General features: G+C 44.8%; 1 protein-coding gene across 1 annotated transcript in view; it reads right to left on the bottom strand.

Annotated features, from left to right (window-relative positions):
• Window positions 1-19763, bottom strand: part of CCDC192 (coiled-coil domain containing 192) — a 963016-nt gene that overhangs the window by 609533 nt on the left and 333720 nt on the right. Inside the window, exon 3 of the mRNA XM_069625619.1 lies at window positions 10987-11091. Within this exon, the coding sequence (XP_069481720.1) occupies window positions 10987-11091 (105 nt within the window). The remainder of the gene's footprint in view (window positions 1-10986; window positions 11092-19763) is intronic.

The raw sequence follows: 19763 nt of genomic DNA, 5'->3' as shown, positions 1-19763 counted from the left end.
CAAACCAGGACCAGACAGAAGAGCCACCTTGAGAGGGGCCTTGGGGGGCGAGGGGGAGTGCTGTCATGATTCCTGCCCCTCATGTCCCCAGCCCTCCAAGATGTCAGGCTGGAGCCAGGCCACGATCACCTACATGGCCCTAAGGGCCTCTTCATCCCTCGAAAGACCCACTTGGAGTCAGACTTGACGCTTGTATCACCACACTCACTCACTCCCATACGATAACATTGGGGATTGGACTTGTAGTGCATTGATGGGGACAAGATGGATGCCCCACATATTTCGGTTCCCAGAACTGCATGTGCGGTCTAGTCTTTTGGGTGTGGTTCAGTCCAGAGGCACCTGGGATACCCAGAGATATTTAAGCCACACCCAGGCTGAGAAACATGCTTTGTGTTTTCTGCACCTGCAGCGTGACACTCACCGAATTCGGTCTCCAGTAGGCCTGCATCTTTCTTCTGCCCTCAGCTCCTGCAAGAACAAGAACACCGTTAGGAGCAGCCTTACCTTGCGGCGCTTCTGCCCATCAGTCATCGCTCCTTCTGTTCTGCGGGCATCTTCAGCAGTGTCATTCCCATCCCCGCACGCAGCTTCCTAAGGAAAAGGGAAAAGAACAGAAAAGAGGCATTAGTAAGCATTCAGCAAATCTTCGCTTATTTTTAAAGACTGTACAAGCTTCAAACGCTTACCTGAATCCCAGCCGCTGTGGGGGAACTTTGTCCCCGGAACTTCTTATCCATCTGTAAGAGGGAAAAGCGTGGAAACATCTAGAGGTGCTGCATACCGTGCTTACCCACTGCATTTGTTCTTCATAACCGGCATCCACACTGAAAACGTCACGGCACCTAAAAGACACAGAAAAAGAACTCAGTTCAATGCAAATACGAAGGGGTGCATCGCGCTCTCGCTCACCTTCAGCGCTACTCATCTCAGCAGCACGTCGCCATCCCCGGACGCCAACCATCATCTAAGGAAGTAAAGGAACGAAGTTAGAGAACTGTACAAAAGACTCATTATACTTACCTGTCGGACCCTTGCCAGTGAAGTAACTAGGCAGCAACGAGCCCGCATCAATCAACGCACCCCTGCGCTGAAGGCAGGACAGAGAGCACACTATCCAAGAATACAAGGTGAGCTGTGGATCAAAGGGAAGGGTTGGACCCCGGGGAAGAAGGGGTTCAAGCCCACAGAGACAATAGGGAGTTAAACTCTACCAATCCTGTGTTTCAGGCCCATTCTCCAGTCGAATAGCCTCCAGGGAAGGGTTCAAGGTTGTAAGAGGTCAGAACAGTGACGTCCCCGTGGATACCAGGTGAGCGTTACAGTGACTTTCAGGTGATCCAGTGCCTGTTCAGCAGATCGTGCTCTGATCAACCAATCGTCCAGATAGGGGTAGACATGAATCCCCCCTCTCCTGGGGTGTACTGCCACTACTACCATCAATTTGGTGAAGACCCTCGGGGCGGAGGTCAATCCGAATGGTAGGACTCCAAATTGATCATGTGAGTCGCCAACCACGAACCTCAGGTATTTTCTGTGCTTGAGATGAATCAGCACATGAAAATAAGCATCCTGGAGGTCCAATGACACCAACCAGTTTTGAAGTTGAAGGGCCTGAAGGATCTGAGAAAGGGTAACCATCTTGAACTTGTCCTTCCTGAGGAACTTGCTCAAGCTTCTTAAGTCCAGGATGGGTCTCAGTCCTCTGTTCTTTTTGGGGATCAAAAAATACGGGGAGTACCATCCCATGTTCCTCTCTGCTGCAGGTACCGGTTCTATAGCACCTTTCTCCAGCAGGGTTAGAACTTCCTGCTGTAGGAGCGGGTCCGAAAACTTCAAAGCGTGTCTCCCTGGTGGATTGCTTTGAGGTTGCTTTATAAAAGGAAGGAAGTAACCTTTGGCTATTATTTCTAGAGCTCAAACATCTTAAGTAATGGCTCGCCATTCTTGCAGATGCTGTGACAGCTTGCCTCCTACAGGTGTTTTGTGATGCAAGTCCTCAAAGTGGTTTTGTGGCGGTTGCTGCAGCCGCTGATGGTAAAGAGGCTGTAGCTGGAGCTGGCTTTGCAGGTTTTGCTTGTCCACCGCGAGTGGCCGTTCTTTGGCCCCTTTGACTGGCCAGTCCTCTCGTTCTTCCGTATGAGGAGTAGTAACAATGGGATCGTCCCCTCCAAGATTGATTTGGCGCATGAAAGGGCTGAGGTTGCCGGAAAGCAGCTCCCAACGACTTGGCAGCTGCCTTTGAGGTCTGCAACCTCTCAAGGCTCTCGTCAGCCTTGCTGCCAAAAAGGTGAGACCCGTCAAAGGACATGTTCAGAAGACGGTTCTGTACGTCTGGTGCAAAACCCGACTTCCGTAACCATGCAAATCTATGCATTACTGTGCTAGTGGCCATGGACCTGCTCACACTATCAACAGTGTCCAAACCAGATTCAAGGGATTCCTGCATAGCTTCCTTTCCATCTCTAACAATGGCTAGGAATCCTTCCCTTTCTTCCCCTTCTGGTATGTGCTCCGCCGCCATTGCAATGCACTCCCACAGAGTGTACGAAAACTTTGCCAAGACACAAGTGGAGTTGGCTGATTTGAATGCCATGCTCCCAGCTGAAAATACCTTCTGTGCCCAGCCATCCACACGCTTATCGTCCCTGTCTGGAGGGATAGACGGATACGCAAGTTTGTTAGAAGCTGTGGCTGCCTGTATGACCAAACTTTCGGGAGTGGGACGTTTAGACTGATAGCCGGGGTCGCTACTGGCAGGGTGGTATTTTGAAGTAAGGGATTTATTCACTGGAGGAATAGAATCCGGCGTCTCCCAATTTTTGGCCACCCTATTTTGTAAGGCCACATGGAAAGGTAGAATTGGGTCTTCTGTAGGACCATGGTCCAGTATGTCTGTCAGATCATCTGGACAAATTGGGCTGTAGGCCTGGCCCATCCCCAATAGTCTACTACCTTAGTCATTAACTGGCGGTATGATGGATTGGCATGTTCACCTGGTTCTGGTCTACCAAATTCATTTTCTGGGGACGTATCAATACCACTTGCATTGTGCAATGATTCAAACAAATCCTTCATCCTGCTTTCCTCTGAAATAAGGCATTCAGGAACATTTGGAGTACCAAATTCAAGCCCAAAAGGTACATTTTCCTCATCAGATTTTTCTTGTTCCTCAAAAATTGAGGTCAGGGATTTGAAAAACTCCTTCCTAGGCAGAGGCTTGAAAACCTTCTCTGGAGGAGATAGAGGAGGAGTGCTAATGGGCAACATAGGTGTTTTAGCTCTCTCTTCCTAAGTTTCGGCGTCGAGGGCTTCGGCGTCGACAAAGGCGTCGATAACGTTGACGTAGTACCCAACTTCGACGGCATCAGCTTCGAGGGCGTCGAGGCACTCTTCGAAGACTTGCCCTTCGAGGTATGTTTGGTCTCAGACAGCGTCGGTGACCTAGAGCGGTCGACTCGACTCGAGCGATCTTTTTCGCTCAGCATCCTAGAAGGTTCTCTATCCTTCCTCCTTCGATCACCCGGGCTCAAGAGCGCGCGAGTGTTGGAGCGATAACGCTCCCGGTCGGCTTCCGACGAAGGCCCGGACCGAGGCCTCGCTTTCTCGAACACCTCCATCATTTTTACTCTAAATGCTTCCCAAAATGCTTCCCACTCTTCGGATGATGAATGTTTTGTGGGACATTTCATCCTTTTTGGGGATTCGTCCGAAGACGAAGTGGAGGGGGTCCTGCAGCGTTGTTTCTTCAATTTTTTCATTGAAGACGACAAGCGATGGGAATCACTTCGTGACCTGGACCGATGCCTCTCGCGTCGAGGAGATTTCTCCTCACGGACTTCGACTCGAGGCTAGAAGCTTTTCAGTCGGATTTACGACCTACCTGCAGTTTTCCCCTCCTCTCTCGCAAGGCTTTCCCCATCATCGCCTGACACTTCATACAGGCCTCCATATCGTGGCCTTCTCCAAGGCACCATAAGCACTCTCAGTGCGGATCGGTAATCGACATTTTTGAGCCGCACGACTTGCATTTTTTGAAACCCGATTTCGGGGTTGTGGTCGGCGTCGATGAGGAAGACATATTTCGTATTTATTCTTTCTTCACATAACTCGAGGCGCTGAATCTCCGAAGCAACGTACACTGCAGAAAAACTGAACTGAGGCCAACAGGCGCCGCACGTGCCACTTATACACCCGATGACGTCACCCTCGACGGAGACCCTCGAGGGACCATCGACTCGACGACATCGACACACGGCGCCCTCTGCGGAAATTTATTTTCCGAAGCATCTGTAGCTGGATGGAATACATCAAAGATGAGGAATAAGTTGGAGGACACAATCCACTCGAATTGGGGAACACTATGTGTTAGCTCCTCCTTCCCCAGTGGCAGGTCCTGCTCATTGTCAATGCCAGATACCCAGGAGATGCCTTTGGCTCCTGCTTATCCAGTCCTAATTTCGATCCCTGTTACAGCATCCGTCTGCATGTTGGAGTTAATCTGCTTGATTCCACAGCAAATGGCTACAGGATGACATAACATTCTGGACTGCATGACAAAGGCTATTGACAGACAGAATGACAACTGCAACATGAGCGCATTCAGTATCAATGGCTTAGGATTTAGAGGGAGTAACAATGTGTCCAAGGCATGTTCTTTTTTGCCTGTGAAGATTCAGCTATGATATAAAATAAGCCAATCTCATTATGCTCACTTTCCTTATTTTGTGACTATTTATATGGTTCATACACAGTGTGAAACAATGCACGCATGTGTTAATGACAATGAAGGACTGTGGGAGGGTTGTGTGAGATTAATGATTTGCCATGCAAACACTCCTTTCTCACAATGCAAATGCTCTATCAATGGAACATACACGCATAAATCAGCTTTGTTTTGCACCCAGTACAGAATCCCACACTCACCAAGTTACAAGTACATTCTCTGCCCCCTCCCTCAACATTTTTTGGTGTCAAGTCATATGCCGTCTGAAGTGAAACCGATCTTTTTTTACATTTGTCCGTTGTGTGATATGCATTTGGCCGGTGTGGTGAATGAATATTACAGTAACACTGCTGGACCTTTGCATGGTGTTATTGAACACAATACAAGAGTAGTCCATTTAAGGGTGCATGATGAGCTTTGAGTCCAGAACTGAACACAGTGTACTTATTTTGTGGGAAAAGAATTGGAAAACCCCATATCCCGGGACAACATGGCCATGGTGCAGGATGTACACAGAATAATATAAATCACCTTTGGATACATTTCATTTGCAATATACTCTGCAGACCTTGTAAAGAGATATTAATCATTTAAGGAAATGTATTAGAATACATCATTAATATCACTAATCACGTATCCTGTGACAGAGATAAGCCCAATATTAAATCTATGTTACCAGGATAATGGAAACATGTACTTTAACTTTTACAAAGTCTTTTGCAGAACAACAACTCCAATAAAATCACCCTTAATCTAATTTCCAGTGACAAATTCGGCATAATTGTAGCTAGTGGTTAAACTGCTAGGTCAGGAGAACAATGGGAGGAATCTCTACTCACTTACAAATAAAAACTTTTATTGTGCCTTCAACAATGACATATTCATGTCTACATATTAACTGATTTGTACTGCAGATTTCCAGTCTCTTGTGAAATATTAAAACAGCATCTATAAAAGATATCAGTGCCGAATAGCCTTAGATTAAATTTAAATGTTTGTTTATATTATAAAGAAATATTACCTTAGACGAGGGTAAAGGGAGGATAAACAAATAAATAAATACATACATACATTAATAAAGGGAAGATGTCATCACTTGAGCAAATTTTGAAAAGCGATTGACTGCCTTGCCTCTCAGCTCTTATGTTGATACATAGGCAGTGGTGATGAAAGAAATTCCTAACAACCATTATGCATCTTCTTTACAAATCTTACTTAAAGATGTGTTTGCCAGAATAGCAGGCCCTCCCTCATACAATGTGCCTCATCGAAGACTGAATTGTGATGCTTAGCTACTTTTTTGTGAGAGGTACACACAGTCTTTACACAGAGGTGCAATGCAGGGCAGCTGCCTATTATCGATTAGAAGGGGTTTCCTTTCAGTATAATAGATGACCCCTCTCCTGATGTATTAAGCACTCTCTTCAGACTTGTATGGACACTCCCTGATTCAGAACAATCTCAGGTACTATTGTAAGTATAATCCTTGGATGAGTTGAAAGAGTGATTTGTCTTTTAAGGACTCTATGAAAGGTTTCTTTACCGAGAACTCATGAATCTCGATCGCTGTTCTCAAAGATAGGATTGCAATCAAAATGTTGTGTTCCATGAACCATAGATTTGTGGAATGCATCAGCTCACATGGACGTCCCCATCAACTCAGTGAGCACAACATTTGCAGGCCAGTTCTAGAGGCTTTACAGCTTTACAGGTGTGAATGTTAAAGGTAGGTCTCAAAATCTTCGAATAAACAATGGGCTGTGTAAACAAAAGTCAATCATTCAACCTCTTCTTCTTTCTTTTGAGCACCACTTAATTCACGCTAATAAAAAATAGTTCCAACCCAAAAAATACTAGGTTTGATAAGGTCAGACTTTACGTGGATCGCATATGGCTGAACTAAGGTCCTCTAAGGCACCATAAATGCAGAATTCTTCCCACTGCCTGAAATATTTGGATTAAGTTGAACCCCTCTCTGAACAGCAACAAAAAGTCAATGCACTCTGGGGGATGCTTCAAATGGTCTTATTCTGCCACATTAAAACAACCGGGTTCTGTCACATTAAGTGAACCGGAACCCCTAGTGCTTGGACAGGTGGTCTAGTTATGCCCCAAATGACTTTTTGAAGTTCAATAATTGGAAAATGGCTGAGTGGCAGAAAAGCAGACAGAAGCAAAAATGCCTCTGACTCTAATCCCCCTTTTTGGCATCTAAAGGCAAAGTGGGCATATTTGGTGTTCTGACTCTCCGCAAACAGGTCAATCATAGTGGTGGCTCAGCGTCCACTGTTGCTGAGCGAAGAGGCCATTTGTAGTTTATAGCTTTGTTAACAGAGGGAAGTGCCTAATTTTTAAATGGATTTGAAGGTTAACAACGCATGGCCATAGTTCTCAGGCACCTCTCAATAGCATACAGGAATGTGTGTCCGCTTGGTTCTTGATTTAAAACAGTGCAGTTGTGTTGTTGGTCATCCCCTCAGCCGATTTACCTTGTAAGTATGGAGGAAGCTCCATGTCCTGTCAGTAAATGCATGACAACTTGGTTAGGGGTAAAATAATAAACGTGCTGGATCTTCTGGTGCCACTTTGCTTAGACCACATTACTTACAAGACGTAAACCTTTCTTTCATGCTATTTATTTCATGGTCAACCAATTGCCTGAACCACAGATAAGAAGAGCAATTGAAGTAAGTGTTCTAAATGCCGATTTTATGGTTTGATTCATGTATACTGTTATTGCTTCTACTGGTCCATGTTTGATGTGTTTTTGTTGTTAACTGTAAAGCGCCTTGGATTAAGGCGCTACATAAAACAATAAAATACAAATACAAGTATGAACTATGTTGACGATAGTTTAAGAAATGGTGGAGAAAAGCTTGATCTTGTAAGGACACTTTCTCACAACAACATATAAAGCCGTGTTAAGGGGAACCTGGGAGACAATCATTACAACTTCCCCGGTCTGGGAAAAATCACGGTAATACCAGCTCTGCCATTTTTTCCAGACAGGGGAAGTCCAAGTTTGTCGGTGGGGGCAGTGATCTACCAGCAGGCCTAAACTTCCGGTAGTTCAGGCCGCTACTGGCAAATAAATGCCAGAATCACTGGCACCGGATTCCGGTATTCCCATCCCATGGAGTCCTTTCAGGCTCCATGCAATGGGAACTTAATGCCGTCTCCGTCATCCGTAACACCCTGGTAATACCGGAATTATGGGCGGCAAAGATGGTAGCGCCAGCTTCCCGGTATCCCAAAGGAATTATCGGCAGGATACCAGGAAACTCCTAATGAGCCCTAATGAGCCCTTATGAATGTAGAAAAACTAGTTCATATAAAGATGTTGTAGAACACTTCAAAAATTAAATCTACTTGTAGAGAGGCTGAGGAATACATCTGTAGCTTCTGCCCCTCCCCTGGCCCAATACCGTGCAGGTGAGAAATGCTACTCACTGAGGCAAACGCACCGCCCTTAACCCAGGCAGGTACAGCAGGATATGGAGACCATTTAGGCTGAAGATGGCAAAAGCAGCCAAACTAAAGTTGTAACAATACATATAAATGCATTAGACACAAAGCAAATGCGCACTCAACATGAGGAACATATACACTAGGTAAAATATGCAATTATACAAGAATAATAACATAGCATTCACAAGACATGAAGAATACTAACATGCCTAATGTATAAGGTGAATGCAATATAAACGACACGCAAATATAGCTCACTAGCATAGAAACAAGAGTCTAATTGGGTAGCCATCTTCTTTAAAATGGAAGCCCAAAGCATGCTTTTAATTAAGCAACCCAAGCCAAGGTTACCATGCATACGGGAGGATAGGAACGGCAGAGCGAAGGCAAGAGATAATAATTCCAAGATGCAAGCATGACATTCCCGGATTCCGCTGGTGGATTTACTGCTGGTGGAATTACTGCAGACCCATTGTGGAATTCCGCTGACACATGGTGGAATTTCGCTGGCACTAATTCCGCTGGCAGAATTATTGCCCATTTTCTGGGAGCCCTTATTTGGCGGAGTGGTAAAAGTGGAGGGAATTCCATTACCACCAGTTTTACCACATACCGCCATAGTCGTAATGAGGGCCTAACTGTAGTGAATCTTGTCAATTCTTGTCTTCCGAAGTGAAATTTGATATGAAGCATGTCACAGCCCAGTATTTGATCATCTTCCACAACATCACCTAACCTCATCACACCTCTAGCAACCCACCTTCTCCAATACAACATTCTGTTATGCATTTGTAGTGCCGTGTTGTGCCATGGTCTTGAAAACTAGAAACAATCCACAAGTTTAGAAATCGATAACTGACAATGTTTTATCGGATTATGAAAAAGGATGTAAAGGAGACAAAAGATGTTTACATAGAAACTAGCTGTTCCCAGTGTAACAAACACCATTCTAGCATATCTTAAAGGTCAATATTGGTTGGTAATTCATAGGGTCACGTCTGTCCCCCTTCTTAAATATCGGAATTGCCACCATCACTTCCAGGAAGGGGGCGTAAGTCCCTGTGACCTATTAATGGTCATTGAAAAGGCTACACATATCAGATGGAATGAGAGTATGCGCGGCATAAGAACAGTATCTAAGTTCCATCGATTACACAGGCCTCTATGATGTGTTTTTGCAAATGTGTAATTGTCAACCTTGTTCCATTGCAGAGTCCCTGTGATGCCATAAAATTGCATAGAAGTATGATAAAAGCACCCACTTTCCATTTTAGCTTGTGCAGAGGCATTTGTCCTAAAGCGTTTTGCTATTTAGAGACTGAAACGTTGATCCGATAATTAACTGTTCATTGGAACAGCTATGCCCTGTATGAAGAGAAGTGGGGGTGGAAAGAAGTAACTTGAAATTATTCCAAAAGTTTGCGATAGTGGAAGGTGAAGGTGACCGTGTAGAACCATGCTCATTCTGTTAATTGAAATGATAGTTGTTGTTGAAGTGGGTGCACTTTGCCCAATTACCTTACTGGAAATAATAGATCAAAAGTGGGGGGAATACAAGTGAACTGGGAATATTTTTTTGTTTCTATATGTGTTATGTGTCTTATTTAGATGTACAAAATGTACTGCTTGTACTGTACGAGCACAGAAATATATGCAAAGTCTACTGATTGGTTATTTTGATGCAAAATATTTGTCTATTTCTTCTGTACCTCTTTCCCCTTTGAACAACTCATTGCACACAGGGGCTATACTCTCATGTGAATTTTACTACAGACATTGTAAAATGTGTTAACTATACTAAATCAAAAATAAAACAATTTAAAAAAAGAAGTTCTGCGGATTAAGCTTTGGACTTACAAAAGAAACAAAAGCAACAAAATAAAATACATAACAAAAAATTGTAAAAGTCAATAAACAGGACCCTTGGAGGTAAACATGGTGGACTGAATTTGGTAATCTAAAATAAAATACACATTAGGTTAGAAATGTGTTGATTAACATGGAGCGGGAATTATTAGCCCTTGTTCAAATTTTCCCTGCAGCCATCCAACACACAAAGTTAGTTGCCAGCAGCCATTATCTATGACAACAGTTAGTTTAATTTAACTCTGCAGTTTGGTAATACATATAATTCTTTTTAAATAACAAGCCGTTTCCTAAACGATATTGGCGTAGGTGGTATTCGAACCTAGCTCTCACGACTACTGCTCATTCAGATGCCTATGTTGTTTCTGCTTGTCAATCTAATGCCATGTGAGAGATACCCGCAAAGACACAGATGGGCTTTAACACATTCCCTTAGGTCAGCATGCACTTGGGCACAACCTTGCACATGGGTAGTGCAGTTTCCATTGAGAACCTCACCTTGAAGAGTGGAGAGGTTCGGTTACTTTCTTCTTTTCCATATTGGCAATGGGAACTGATAAATAAATCAAGCAGAGGTCAGTCAACGAGACAATGGGTCTCTCCTATTGCCAAAGAGTGCATTGTGTGTTGGCCAATATTACAACTGTCGAGAACAGGTGCTATATGTAGACAGTCAAACCATCATGTATGGGAGCAAGAGGACTGCACTGAAGCGTGAGGCATGCAAGAGGGGCATACATGGAGATGCTAAGCGCATCCCTTTTGTTAGTTTTAGTACAGTTCTGGTACTGTCCGCAAAGTGGTGGTGTTCTCATTTTTTGGCATTAAAAATAGCTGGACAGGTGTATGTACCATAACAAACTAATTCTAAATGGAATGTGTTTACAATATATCAATAAAAAACACATGGCCAACAATCTACTCACCACTAGTTCGAGTGTCCTTGCATGCTCTTCAGTGTTTTCATAGCGTTTCTCCAGTTCTTTGAATTTCGTGATCTCAGACACTTCTTTGCATTCAATGCTTGCCCCCTTAAAAATCAAGTATAGATATTTGCAATAACCATGCAACATGCATGCAAACCTGTCATGAAATTTGAGCAATTGCATGTGTGAATACAGAGCGCCATCATCTGCCTCTTCAGCAGGTGACAGAAGGGGACCTCTGAAGATGCAGCTTGTGAGTGCCTTTAGAGAGAATATAACTGATAGACTGTATGATCCTTTTTGGATACATTTATTGAGAACAATGTGGTCGGTTTCCTCACGTCGCAGTACATCTTGGAATATTGTTCTATCAAGGATGACTGACTGTTAGTGTTGATGCTTTCATTTTTTAAAAAAAAACTTTTATTTTCAAGTTAACAAGTTATAATACAGTACAAATTATCTCATGAAACAAAAACATAATAATTAAGAAGCATTCATTAACACAACTATGTACACCCCCCCACCAACACAATTAGGTACATCACCAAAACTAGTATAAAGATAGAAACTTTCCCCAGATTTTCTCAAACAACCCTATCTTCCCCTCTCTCCTGTACAGCACCCTTTCCATTTCTGCCAAATTGTGCATTTCAGTTGTCCATGTCCCGATGTTCAAGGTCAAAGTAGTTTTCCAATTGCGCAAAATTATCTTCTTACCAATCATGGTTGGTTCCCCTGAATAACCATTTTTTCTGACATTGTGTAAGATCGTCCAATAGTTCATAACTTCCCAAGATCACCATTTTGAAGTCCATAGCAGGCAACCCCTCAATCACTCCATCGAACACCTGACCAACCTCACTCCAGAACAGCCTCACCAACCTACAATCTCACAGCATGTGTTCCAACGTATCCGACTCAAGTATACATCTCCAACAATACGAACTCCCCAACATCCCCCTTCTCCACATTTTCTCTGGTGACCAATAAATCTGATTAAGGATCTTAATTTGTCTCGACCTCTCATCAAGTCCCAAAGAGCACAATTTAACATTCATACACATTTGTTGCCACAAGTCCTCAGAGATATCCGTACCAGTTCTTCTACTCCACTCCTCTCTCAGTAAATCATTACCTCTAATTTGGAACAATCATATTATATACCCTGCTGGCCAATCCCCCTTCCCGTCCCATCGCTTTCCTTGTAAACAGGTCCAAATTAATTCTCTTCACCAAATCAACTTCCCCAATTGCCTTTTTAAGCTTTCTGTAATCTGAAATTTTAAAATTCTCTATTTTAAAGCGCCGTTGTATCTCATTCGCTGTCATCCAAATGTCATCCTCAAACAGATCAGCTATATAATGGGCACCTCCCAAAAACGAATCCGCCCAAAATACAACATTACCATTTATCTTGGTCGAAGGGTTCATCCAAATCGAGGCACCAGGTTCCTTAAGAGCGTCAACTCCCAAAAAAATCACACAAATTCTTCCACAAATTTCTCAAGCACTCAATCAAATGGTCTTTCCAACAGCACTGTCTCGAAGTAGAGGTCAGTAGAGCCCCTGGTGTCAATGGTCCATTGAAGCTAGTCTCAGCCTCCACCCATTCATCATGCGTATCCTCCATGAAGGGAACTAAAACATTAGATATATAAGCCAGATGATAGGCTCTAAAATTAGGAACCCCTAATCCACCTCTCGTCAGTGGTAGCTGCAACTTCCACAACTTCAATCTCGGGGGTCTCTTATCCCACAAAAATTCCTGAAGTAGTCTGTCCAAAGTCTTCCAGAATGATGAAGGCACCGTCAAAGGGCGCATACTTAGAACATAGTTAATCTTTGGGGCTAAAACCATCTTCAAGGCATTCACATTGCCCCAAAGTGACAGATTCAACTAACTACATCTCTCTAGATCGTCTCTCAATGTACGACATACAATTTTCATATTTTCCGGCACCATGTCTTTAATCTCAGGCATCATCCATAGTCACAAATATAACAATCTATCATGACACCACCTAAATCCCAAATCCGTTATGAACTGTCTGTCACTAATGTGCATTAAAGGCATGATTTCTGATTTTGTCCAATTGATTTTGTGGCCTGAGCACAAACCGGAAGTCAGCCATTATCTCCATAGGGGCCGGTATAGACCGTTTCAGGTCCTTAAGAACTAGGAGCATGTCATCAGCAAACAACCACATTTTTTGCTGCAACCCCCAGCTAGATAATCCCTTCATCCTATCCTCAATTCTGATAAAAGCAGCTAGTGGTTCTAAAGCAATCACAAATAGGAGTGGCGACAGTGGGCATCGCTGCCTAGATCCTCTTTCTAAATTGAATGTCATTGATCTAATACCATTAGTGTTGACTTCAGCTGTTAGATCAGTATAAAGTAATCTAATCCATGACACAAAATGTTCTCCAAATCCCATTTTGACCAGCACAGAGAAGGGGAAGTCCCAGTTAACCCTGTCAAAAGCTTTCTCTGCATCGAGGGACAGAATAGCATTTTCTTCTGGTTGATCTCTCGCTTTGGATATTATGTTTAATAGTCTCCTAATATTACTCGAAGCCTTCCTTCCCTTCACAAATCCCGATTGGTCCCTGTGAATTAATGCTTTCATTATCCAGGATGGCATTGCCAGTAGTACATTAGTATTAGCTCTCAGGTTGATTATATGCAAAGAAAAATGTGTACATTTAAAAGGAAGAGCCCTGGCCACCAAGTACACACTGGGGAATCCTTGATAGCCCCTACAAATACGGGGCGATCTCATAAACAATATACAGAGACTTGGGGCTTGTGGCTCATGGAGGGACAATCTCCATTGATGGTGAAGGAGACCAAAACTTGGAGCCCTCATGACAGCACTGCCTGACTTCAAAATGAAAGCTCCATTTATATCCTTGGTTTACGCTCCTCTTTGCTTTCATGTAACTTGAGCCAGACCACATGGGCACAAAGAGGAGGAAGGAGAAACACGTGGTGAGGAGGTGTGGTAGCGAGACTCTTGCCAATCTTGTGACCATGTGCTATTCAGGAAATGATCCATCCAATCCCATACATTACTGAATCACTTGAGATGGTTAAGAAAGTATAAATCTCAAGCAAAAGTAGACAGGTGGTGTGCAAGTGGGGAAGGGGATCTGGGCAGCTGGCACAGGTAAAGAGGGTGAGAGAGAAAGAAGAGAGCAATTTGCTGAGCAGTGCAGCTCCGTCTTTGAAGCACATTGCCACAGGGCTATTGATGGTTCTAGCCCAGGTCCCGGCAAGGTCCAGGTGATCTTCACAAAGAAAGGAGATGATTTCAAGCGTGATAGGGGCTGTAGTACAGACTGTGGCTGGAGACAGAGAACCACACGGAAAAGGAAACTCAGAGCCTGTGGCATGCTCAGCCTTCAAAAGCGACCCTGGGAAACGTCAGTCTAAAAAACAATCAGGTGGGACAGGGGTAGAAATTCCTGACGGGTATTCATTTGTGGGTATCCCTTGGGGCAAGGAAGGAGGAGTTAGCTTTAACACCAGTTTTCTAGCATTGATATTTTTCATAGATTCACATTCTTTGAATATTCTCGGTCGCCAGGTAGGGAATCCTTGGTTAGTTTTCTTTTAATATCATGTTACAACAAAAAAGAGGCAGTGACTACTGCAGCCCATCCACCTTGTTTTGGTCCATTTTCCTCTCAGTCAATGGGACGTCATGTACTATGCTCTGTCTCCCACCCGGCCCCCGACACCATGTTCAGATGGTTTTATTTTTCATTACTGTGATTTTGTTAAAATAACAACTGTCCGCTCCACACACATAACAGGAAATAACCATACAAGATTTAAAAGAAAAGGAAAATTGTGTTAATAATGACAACGTCATGCCTCATTCAAAATAAAATTATCTCTAGAGACACATTTGATATATATCACCATCCTTAATAAAAGCCATTGTCAAAGACTGCAGGTTTTACCTCGCTTGAGGTGCTGATGCTGAACAAGGGATTTCTCCATTTGGGATGGCGGGAAGGCCTCTTGTGAATGTATGAAAGATACCAATGCTGCATATACGTAATAACTCCTTCTCCAGCATTTGGATCTTTCATAGATTCACATGCTTTGAGAAGATTTCAAAGCAGTACAGAGATGTACACATGCCCCAAGCAATATTCTAGAATGAGAGGGGAGGTAGAATAGCAGAGGCTCATCTTCACTGAAAGACACTGCAGCACCCCTGATGCCACAGCCGCTGTGCTTCTTTACCGCACATTCAATCAGCAGGGCCTGCTGAAAGAATGCAGCACTGCCCAGGTGCTGCTCGGCAGATATCGTGGAGGGTCACCCCCACACACAGTCCAGCGATAGCTGCCATTGGTCTCGTGGAATGCACACCTACTTTTGCGTGCAGAAGCCTATTAGCCTATTAGTCTTCCTGTGGCACAATGCAAAACTACCTGTTATCCATTGTGTGATTTCCTCCTTGGGACTCGGGCCACCGTTTTCGTGGGCCAGAACGCCACAAATAGTTATGTAGTCATGCTGGGGTCGTTCGTCCTGTCAAAGCAGTAGTATAATGCATGTTTAACGTCCAATGAGAGGGGGAAAACTCTGCCTAGTAATTTTGGCAGTACACTGTAAAAATTGATGTGAACTTTGGAAATCACTTTAGGCAGGAATTTTGGGTTTATACAGAGGACAATGTTATCCCTGTAGAATTTTAGGTAAGGTTTTAACGGCCAACGACTGGATCTCCCAATCCACCTTGCTGAGGTAATGGCTACCAGCAATGCAACCTTCCGGGAGACGTGCTTGATGTCAGCACTGTGCATGGGCTCAAAAGGCGATTTCAGGAGCATTGCCAGGACTGTGTTTAAGCTCCACGTGGATGCGACCTTCTGCACAGGTGGGTAAGTGAGAGGCAGAGCTTTCATGAAATGCTTCATTATTCTTGTAACTGAGGGAGAAGCCCAGTCTGTGGAGGGAGTAGCAGGTGATACTGAGATGTTCCCGAGGCCTGTTCGGGAGAATGTGCTCTGATCAGCAAATCGTCCAATTAGGGGTAGACATGAATCCCCCTCTTGTGAGACTTGCTTGCCATGACGGCCATTAACTTGGTGAAACCCTCGGGGCAGAGGTCAGCAGAACTCAAAACTGAAATGAGAACAGCCAACCGCCAACCTCGGGTACCTTCTGTGTTTGTGAGGGATAGGCACATGAAAGTAAGCATCCTGAAGGGCCAATGACACCATACAGTCTTGGAGTTGGAGTCCCTGAAAGATCTGAGAAAGGGTAACCATCTTGAACTTGTCCTTCCTGAGGAACTTGTTCAGGTTTCTGAAGTCTATGGGCCTCATTACACGGACGGCGGTGGACCAAGGTGCTATTAGCACCTTGGTCCATGCCGGTAAAATACTGGCACCGCCTTGGAGGAAAGGGGAATTACCACCCTATTCCAAGGTTGGTGGGGTGGTAATTCCCCCTTCCCCATTCACATTTTTGCCCCACAGGGCATAATGGGAATGGGGAAGGTGCTAATTACGGCACCGCAAATTGCGGTACCGTAATTAGCTACCTGGTCCCTTTGCGGGTTGGTTTTTAACGCCTGCAAAAAGCAGGCGTTAAAGTCTCCAACCCGCAAAGGGACCTCGTAGTAAGGCGGTAAGGGTTAATGGTCACGGTACTATTACCGGTGACCGTTAACCCTTACCGCTGTCCGTGTAATGAGGCCCTAAGATGGGTTGTTCCTCTCCACTACAGGCACCGGTTATATAGCACCTTTCTCTAGCAGGATTAAAATCTCCTGCACAAGCAGCGGATCTGGAATCCTCAAAGAGTGGTTGCCCAGTGGATTGGTCTAAGGTCTCTGTAAAAAAGGAAGGCAGTAATCGTGGGCTACAATTTCCAAAGCATAAGCATCCAAAGTAATGCCTCGCCATTCTTGTAGATGCTGAAACAGTCTGCCTCCCACTGATGAACTGTGACATAAGACCTCAGAGAGGTGTTGAGGCGGCTGATGCAGTGACAGATGGTAAAGATGCCTTTGATGCTGGTGAGCGTTGCACTATTTAATTGTTCAAACACGATTAAGTTCAATAAGATGATGTTACTTATTAAATATGGGGTGCAAACCCACTGGAAAGAGTGCCTCCGTGATGTAGCACTGTGTAATCAATGAAGAAAGGACCTTGGCCGTGAGGCCAGCGGTGCGGGCTGCACACCCTACAACCACAATCAAGTGGTATGATCAAGTAATTCTTGTTCCACAAAAGAAAAAGTAGTTTTCAAAAAAATATTTTTCTTTATTTATTTCCACTAATTAATTCAGAAGTGGTTTCGTGAGATTAACATTCAATGTTATTTGATGTGGCAGATATGTCACATTGTTGGCCTATGCATTTCGGGTTATCGTACCCTTCCTCAGGGCCTGTGATCATAAATCTTCTATCTAGCATTTGGTCAAATCAACGTAGATGTATAAGTTATATAGTCCATAAACAATTTGTTGACAAAATATCCCATCCGGATTTGTACATAAACGAATGTTACATGTGAATACGTCATTTTCCAACATCAGCAATTCAAAGTAATCACATTTCAAAATAATAGCATTCATGCGCATAAAATAGATTTCCAAAACCTGCAGATGTTAAATAAGCGTCATCATATACATTACCAGTCGTGTAATGAGTTATGAAAATAGAGCGTTGTCAGGGTTGGAAAAAGAAAGATAGGGAAGGGGAGAGCAAATGTGAAAAGAATAGGGAGCGAGATATGTAGCCGTTGGGCTCTGTTTAACACTTTAAGTGCCATGGGTATTTCCCCCCCAGTGCCAGGGCCTTCTTTGGTGATTTCGGTATGTGGCCATTCAATGTCTTGTAACTTTTTTGTTACATGAGGTATCTCGGCCAAATTTGGCTCCTTTTTTTCCACATGTAGGCGGTCGTAACGCCACCCAGGAATCCTAGGTTGCTGTAGGGGGGTGAGAGAAAATAAGCAAAAAGGGGGGAAATTTGGGGTTTTTTCAAAAAATGCTTCGCGCAAGTTGGACCTCTGTGGATTCCTACTGGTGCCCTCTTTTCAGAAATGCAAGGGGTTCCCAGTTTTCCTTGGTGGCTTGGACACCCTATTGCCTAATCTGTAGGTTATCTCCCCAAACCCTTTTGTGGTTAATCAGTGGGTTAGCCTTTTCCCTTTGCTGCTAGATTGGTGAACCCACACATCTGAGGTACCGTTCTCGTTGGGACACCTGTGGGAACGCGGGAAGCTATGACATCTGTTGTTGGCAGTGTGTTTCGGTGGTTGAGCAGAGTGAAATGTCTGGAAATTGTGTTTTTTACCCCCAAATTTGGAATTTGCCGGGGGTTCTGGGTAGTAGAAGTCAGACCTCTGTGGATTCCCACGGGTGTCCTCTTTTGGGAAATTCATGGGGTTCCCGGTTTCCCTTGCTGGCTTTGACAGCCTAGCCCCAAATCTGTAGGTTGCCCACATGAACAAAATCAGCAGTGGCGAAAGGCTTGAGGTTACCAGTGGGTTACCCTTTTCCTTTTGCGCCCCCGGTAGGTGCACCCACACATGTGAGGTACCGTTTTCATCGGGACACGTGTGGGGATGCGGGAAGGTAGGCCATGTGTTGTTGGCGGTGTGTTTCGGTGGGTGGCCAGAGCGAAATGTCTGAGAATTGTCTTCATTTCCAGCCAATTTCAGAGACATTTCCCTGTGTCCACTCACCGAAACACGTTGCCAACAACAGATGTCATACCTTCTCACGTTCCCACAGGTGTCCCGACGAAAAAGGTACCTCACATGTGTGGGTGCACCTACCAGGGGCACAAAGGAAAAGGGTAACCCGCTGGTAACCCCAGCCTTTCGCCACAGCACAATTTGTTCATGTGGGCAACCTACAGATTTGGGGCTAGGCTGTCAAAGCCAGCAAGGGAAACAGGGAACCCCATGCATTTCCCAAAAGAGGACACCCGTGGGAATCCGGGGGGGCTAACCTGTAGGCCCCATCTTTTGGGGGGCCTGCACACTAATTCCTGGTGGCCCTCCCCCCACCCCCCAATTGGATGGGGGGGTCACCTCATGTACTCCTGCCTGGGGGCAGATGGCTGATCATCTGCCCCCAGGGAGGGCTGCAAGGGGTGACCCCCCTTTCCACTTGGTGTGGGAGGGGGAGGTCCACCACCATTTCAGGGGGACAAAAAAAAACAGGCCCCTGCCAACGATATACCCCCACCCCCAACCCCCTTACTTTCCGTTTTTTTTATTTTAATTTTATTTTTTTGCCTCCTTCCCTGGGGGCAGATGATCAGCCATCTGCCCCCAGGGTTGTACACATATGTGCCCCCATACTTTGGGGGACATGGGGGGCGAGGGCTGCTTACTGTAAGCAGCCCCCACCTCCCCCCTGCATTCAAAGACATCCCTGGTGTCTAGTGTGCATTGCTGCCCGCGGATCGAGCGCCCTGCGCCTGATCTGCGGGCAGCAATGCTGTCACACAAGGTGTTGTTGGAAAGGGGAAAATCTCCCCTTTCCAATGACAACTTGCTCGAAAAAATCCCTGGTGGCTAGGGCCCCCAATCCCCATCCCCTTCCCATCACGTGTTTTTATGTTTCATTTATTTGTTTTTTTTATGCCCCCACCCCTGGGGGCAGATGGTCACCTGTCTGCTCCAGGGGTCATTATATATGTGCCCCCATGCTTTGGGGGCTGAGGGGGGAGAGGGCTGCTTACTGTAAGCAGCCACCCTCCCCCCCACATCACAAACGTTTCCCTGG

Source organism: Ambystoma mexicanum, chromosome 6p (genome assembly GCF_040938575.1).
Source record: "Ambystoma mexicanum isolate Mex_15411 chromosome 6p, UKY_AmexF1_1, whole genome shotgun sequence".
In the NCBI taxonomy this organism is placed as follows: domain Eukaryota; kingdom Metazoa; phylum Chordata; class Amphibia; order Caudata; family Ambystomatidae; genus Ambystoma; species Ambystoma mexicanum.
This window is presented reverse-complemented; position numbering and strand designations above follow the sequence as displayed.